The sequence below is a fragment of the Pundamilia nyererei genome, unplaced genomic scaffold, assembly GCF_000239375.1.
Source record: "Pundamilia nyererei isolate P.nyererei 1_Seehausen unplaced genomic scaffold, PunNye1.0 scaffold00092, whole genome shotgun sequence".
Taxonomy (NCBI): Eukaryota; Metazoa; Chordata; class Actinopteri; order Cichliformes; family Cichlidae; genus Pundamilia; species Pundamilia nyererei.
Genome location: NW_005187493.1, coordinates 603,925 through 610,063, shown reverse-complemented (window position 1 = coordinate 610,063; position 6,139 = coordinate 603,925). Strand labels below are relative to the sequence as shown.

The following is a 6,139-nucleotide window of genomic DNA, read 5'->3' as shown; positions in this document are numbered from 1 at the left end:
ACACACACACACACACACACACACACACACACACACACACACACACACACCTGGAGACCATCTGGTCATTGTCTTTGGGTATGACTGCTGACTGTTGTTCTGGTCTTTTGGACTGCAGAGTGTAAAGGATTCTGTCCATAACCTGAGGACGACAAATGAGACATGACATAGTCACTGACTTGCGCGACATCACTAATACAATAACTACTGAGCACAAACAAAAAGGCAGCACAGGAAAAATGCATGTCAGACTCCATGTTTATGCATAAGGTGTCAAGACTGTGTCTCCTAGGCATGAAAAGAGTGATACTGACCTTATTCTGGCACTGCTCACTCATCTCTAAGTCTGCTATTAAGCCTGCAGAGAAAGAACTGAAGTCCTGCAGTCGGGTCTGCAGCTCCAGCATAAGGCTGCAAACAAATGTAGAAGCACACTTGAGTAAACCTAATTGGTAACAGACAGGTTTTCAAACCCACACCCACCATCCTGCACCATTCTTGGAAAGACCACTCTGCTTTCAGTTATTAAACACCATCATTAGGCTGGTAACTAGGCAGGGTTTAAGGCTCAACGACCTCATAGAAATAACCTTTTCTTCAAATTTTTAACCATCAAGTGAATACCAAAAATTTTGTTCACCCTTGTGTCCTTTTGGCCTCGCACTCCTTCACCTTCTTTTCCTAAGCCAGAGTTTCCTGTTGCTCCAGTTATTCCACTGCCTGCCATGGGAAAGCTATCGCTGGCCACACGAGTAAACAAAAATGCCATCCTGTTCCTGTTTTAGGTGCTCAAGCATCAAGTAATTTTCCACGGAGATTGGATATCCACTGACAGACAGTGCTGCCAAATGAAACAAATGCTTATAGATAAACAATCATGGTGGTGGTGGGTTTTCTTTTTAATTTTTATTGTCCAATCACTTTATAACGATGATGAAAGATAATTTAAAAAAGCATTACTGACAAAATGGTGGTTTGTACATGTGCAGAGGAGTTGTGTTTTGGAGATGATCACACAGGATTTAACGATATTAAAGAAGTTTGATATAAAAAAGATTATCATTGAATCTAGATAAAACCAAATTTATGTTGTTTGGAAACCAAAAGATTTATATCAAAGTAAAAATATGTGTTGACAATGTATATTTAAAAAAAGAGTGAATTAAATAAAATTTCTTGGTGTGATCATTGACCACAAGGTCTGTTGGAAACCACAAATTACTTATGTTCAAGGGAAATTGGCACCGGGCATGGCCATCCTGGGGAAAGCAAAGCAAATACTGGAGAAAGAAAGCACTGCACATATTATACTGTGCTTTACTACTGCCGTATATGAGCTACTGTGTAGAGGTCTGGGGAAACACATACAAAAGTAATACACAAACAATAACAATAATACAAAAAAGGGCCACTAGATTAATAAATAATCCAGGGTACAGGGATCATACAAATTGACTATTTTTCAAAATGCAAGCTATTAAATTCCAAGACTTGGTGGAGTTTAAAACAGCGCAAATAATATATAAAGTAAGAAATACAATGCTTCCAGGTGACCCTGAATCCTCCCTTAGTTATGCTGCAATAGACGTAGGCTGCCGGGGTTTCCCATGATGCATTGAGTTTTTCCTTTCCAGTCACCTTCCTCACTCACTATGTATTAACAGACCTCTCTGCATTGAATCATATCTGTTATTAACCTCTGTCTCTCTTCCACAGCATGTCTTTTATCCTGTCTTCCTTCTCTCACCCCAACCGGTCGCAGCAGATGGCCGCCCTGAGCCTGGGCCGGAGGTTTCTTCCTGTTAAAAGGGAGTTTTTCCTTCCCACTGTCACCAAAGTGCTTGCTCATAAGGGGTCATATGATTGTTGGGTTTTTCTCTGTATCTATGAAGCGCCTTGAGGCGACTTTTGTTGGGATTTGGCGCTATATAAATAAAATGGAATTGGATTGAATTGAATTCCAAAAGCAATCTGATAATTGTTTATAGAAAGAGAAGGTGAGTATAACTTAAGAAGGAAATGGAATTTTAAAATACAAAGTGTTAGAACAACTTTAAAAAGTATGTCTATCTCCATAGCAGGAGTTAAATTATGGAACAGTCTAACAGAAGAAATTAAAGAAAGTAACAACATAAACCAGTTTAAAATAAAATATAAAAAACACATTTTAAACAAATATAAGAATGAAGAAAACAGGGTTAACCTGGGCGGGAATGTTGTTCGTAATAGTGTTTTAGTTTGTTTGTTTCATAATTTGTGAATCTGCCAATGTAACCATTCTGTCTTTATTTATATGAAAGTAACTATACTGTGGTGGGGCTTGTTTATTTGTTTTGTTTTATTGTTTGTTTGTTTTGTCTTTGCTTTAGCTTCATATGTTGTTTGTTTAATTTAAGACTAAAAGAAAATTAAATCAATGAGACGTAAAACTTGAGGGGGTAGGGACTAATAAGTGTATACTTCTGCCTACTCCTTTTCAAACAAAATAATGGAATGATCTTTTGTAATGATTGTGAATGCACATGTTTGAAATAAAACTGAACTGAACTGAAGGAGGGACCGTGGATATATTGGATAAAGGATATAGAATACTGAACTGCCAGCCAGGGGGAAAAGAGGAGGACCTCAGAGAAGTCAAACCTTAAGATTAGGCTTAAAACCTTCCTTTTTGATAAAAATTATAGGTAGGGCTAGATCAAGTGACCCTGAATTCTCCCTTAGTCGCGCTGCAATATGCCTAGGCTGCTTGGAGCCTCCTATGAAAAACTCACCTTTTTCCCTGTCCATGTGTTTATACAGCACTCTGATGTAATTATTAATTATTATTAATCTGTGGCTCTCTTCCACAGATTTCCTTCTCTCACCCCCAGCCGGCAGATGGCTGCCCTTCCCTGAGCCTGGTACTTCAGGAGGCTTTTTCCTGTTAAAAAGGAGTTCTTCCTTCCCACTGTCGCCAAATACTTTCTCATTGGGGGTTTTCTGTTTGTTGGTGTTTTCTATGTTATTTCTGTGCTATTGTAGTTTTTTCACCTTAAAATATTAAGCCTTACCTTGAGGTAACTCTTGTTGTGATTTGGAGCTGTAATAAATAAACCTGAAGAAAATTTCACTGGATTCAGCTGAAATCCAGCAACAAATTGCAGATGGCTAAATCAATCAGTATTGTGTGTCAACTATGGAGACATTTCTTCATGGTGGAAGTAAGAATTGTTTTCATTGTGTGTGTGTTTTTGTTTGGAACACATATTGTGTATTATAGAGGGTGGATAACATCTTTGCTTGCTGCTGGTGATGCTATCATCCAAAGGAGGACGATTGGAGTAGGGAGCGAACCACCCAGCCTTATTATGGTCATTACTTGAGCCAAAAAGAAGGATAAGCCACCACGTATTCACTGGATAATGACTTGTCAATCACAATCGTTTGTCTGGTCAAGGTGGCAAAAATTCTCAGTTTGAGGCTTCACAAGCTGCGTGGCTCCACCCATCTTTTATACCATATATGTTTTTAACCTGTATTTTAAATTAAAATGTTTCTACTCTACTTAAACACATTTGAAAGACAGAGAATCAAAGTGCATAAAGTACGTAACCTGTATTCCATGTTACACAAATATACAGTGATGATGACCAGGGTTAATCAATAACATACAATATCAGCTTTGATCAACTGTTTGAATGACTGCTAAAGGTTATTTTAATGAAGGAGTAGCTTGCTCTGACCTGTTCCATGCTCTTGTTGAGTCTAAAACCTCTTTGTATCTCTGCACACAGTCTTCTCTGAACAGAGATTTCACTCGCTTAATGTGGCTCGACAGGTGGATTCTGTCAAGGAAGAACGACAAACAGATTACACGACAGCGCAGGTACTTTACAGGCTGGGGCATAGCTGTGGGAACACAAATCCATAATCACACACACGCACTCACTTCTCAAACTTGTGGATTTGCTCATCATTGTATGCTAGCTCTGTGGGAAAAAGAAGAAATCTGTCAGATGAATAATATGAAACACAAACAAGAAATTTATAGTATCTATAGAGAAGCTGTGCATACTGCCAGTCAGCCTGTCTTTACGATAATGCTGATGAATTGCTGTTATCTTCTGTAGCAGCATTTCTATCTTCTGGCAGCTATAAGAAAAGAAATTAGTTCTAATAAACACTTATAAATAAAACCAATTGTCCATTCTGCAGTTTTGAATCCCTGCCCCCGATAGTACCTCTTATCATTGGCCAGAGTCTCTGACAACTTGGCCTGTTCTATCTGCAGTTGATCAAGTCGGTTCTGAAACTCTTGGATACCAGCACTGTACAAAGGTAGGTGTTGATGAACCTGAGGAGACAAGCATCTCAGATTCTTACACACAACACATCAACAAAGCACAAATCTGTGCAGTCAGTTATGATTCAAGCTCTCACATTTAGGGGATTCAATATGAGACGCATCAAATATAAGCTATGCTGTCTGCCTGTCTCTCATGATATTGAATTTCAGTCAACTGCGAGGGAACTCTAACTCCTTTGCATACCAGGTTTAAATCTTACTATAACACTAAGGCAATGTGCCTGTTTATATATAAATTCATAATAAACCTAAATTTAGCATCCTCTAAAATTTGAACTACAATACAGTATCTTATAATTCTAGTAGCAACCAAATATCCATCTCAAAGACACTCAATCAGTGTTAATATTTGCCAATAGGTAGCATAAAAAGCAGGATGATTATATCTGCTTTCCCTCTATGATGTTTTTAGAATAACAGCATGTAAATCAGGTGCACCACAAACTGCAGCATCCAGTACTACTACTACAGTACCAGCAAAAAGGTATTAAACCTTCACAAAGACAAGACATAATTTGAGTTTTAATTGTACAGTTTTAACTGGGACCTGTATAACTGCATCAGTCGAGCTCGTCTCTGTTTTTTGCTCTTGGCACTCACCTGCCGCAACCTTTGACCATTAGCAGCTGAGCCTTGATTTTCTGAAGTGTAAGGGTCTCTAAGAAATGTAGCAGATATTGGAGGAGAAAGGAAGGTTATAGGTTAAAGATGGCATTATTACAGTATCAGGAACATTAGAAATGTTTTGTGTCTTTACACAAGACCTAGCCTCATTTGTCAAGATAAAAAAAATAAAAAATCTACCTCAGGTAACAAGTATGCCCGAATTATTGCAAACACTGCACTTTACCATTTCGAGTGCACTTTTACAGAATTAATTTTCTGTGCTTATTCTAAAAACACTTACGGGTGCCAGTGCTACCCTTCAGCCTTCTAGTAGATACACTGTATGTATTCATTTGAAAATCCCAGGTGACTCCCTTCTTGAGCTATCACATTCACAAGATTTCCAGAAAACTTGCTGCAACAACAATACCTCTTCAGCCTTTTACAGCTTAGGGTTAAAAAGTGTGCAGACAAACTTACAGTGTGCGAATCCCGTGTTCTGCATTGAGGCAGGACTGCAGTCTAATGGTGACCATGGCAATACTGTGCAAGGCTTCTCTGCACTCGTTGCGCAATTTCATTCTAAGAAACAAGAAAAATAGGGAAACGCAGAACATAAACTGAAGGGAAAAAACACCCGGGAGGCTCAGAATTCCAAGAAGACTAACAAATAATTTTTATCTGTGTTTGTGTCTCACATGTAGCTGTAATATCCCTGCAGCAGCAACTCCCGGTGCGTGTGCAGCAGCCGTACTATCCTCAGATACTGGTGGACTACACCTACTACAATCTAAAAATAAAAGGGGATCGGGGGGAAAAGAAGGCAGATATGAAAAGTGTTTAGTATATAAAATAATATATTAAATAATATTTTAAACTACCGGTAATAACAGGGAGCATTTACCTTGGAGAAATTGTAATCTGCCATGACGTCAAACCTGGCCGGGATGACGGGACTCTCTGCTGCGGAGGACAAAAGAAATACATCGCAAAAAATATAGAATTCAAACCAGCTAAAATATTTCTGTTGAGACAGAAACTGACACCTTTTTCTCAAAACTTAACACACACATATTTCCGTTATGCAAGTCTCGGTCTTACGTTCTCTGAATGGCAGGCTGGTGTTTGCTTCATCAGTTGCATAGCTGAGCAGAATGAGGGGCTGAGAAGGTGAAGTTCGTGGAAGAT

At 38.7% G+C, this 6,139-nt stretch overlaps 1 protein-coding gene across 3 annotated transcripts in view; it reads right to left on the bottom strand.

Moving 5' to 3' along the window:
• ikbke (inhibitor of nuclear factor kappa B kinase subunit epsilon) overlaps positions 1-6,139 on the bottom strand; it is a 16,995-nt gene that overhangs the window by 933 nt on the left and 9,923 nt on the right. For all 3 annotated transcript variants that reach the window (XM_013912510.1, XM_013912511.1, XM_005739457.2), the window contains exons 10-20: positions 6,053-6,139; positions 5,856-5,914; positions 5,650-5,741; positions 5,432-5,533; positions 4,946-5,003; positions 4,221-4,333; positions 4,055-4,131; positions 3,929-3,968; positions 3,723-3,824; positions 315-411; positions 51-142 (exon numbers count right to left, since the gene is read on the bottom strand). In XM_013912510.1, the coding sequence (XP_013767964.1) occupies positions 51-142; positions 315-411; positions 3,723-3,824; positions 3,929-3,968; positions 4,055-4,131; positions 4,221-4,333; positions 4,946-5,003; positions 5,432-5,533; positions 5,650-5,741; positions 5,856-5,914; positions 6,053-6,139 (919 nt within the window). The remainder of the gene's footprint in view (positions 1-50; positions 143-314; positions 412-3,722; positions 3,825-3,928; positions 3,969-4,054; positions 4,132-4,220; positions 4,334-4,945; positions 5,004-5,431; positions 5,534-5,649; positions 5,742-5,855; positions 5,915-6,052) is intronic.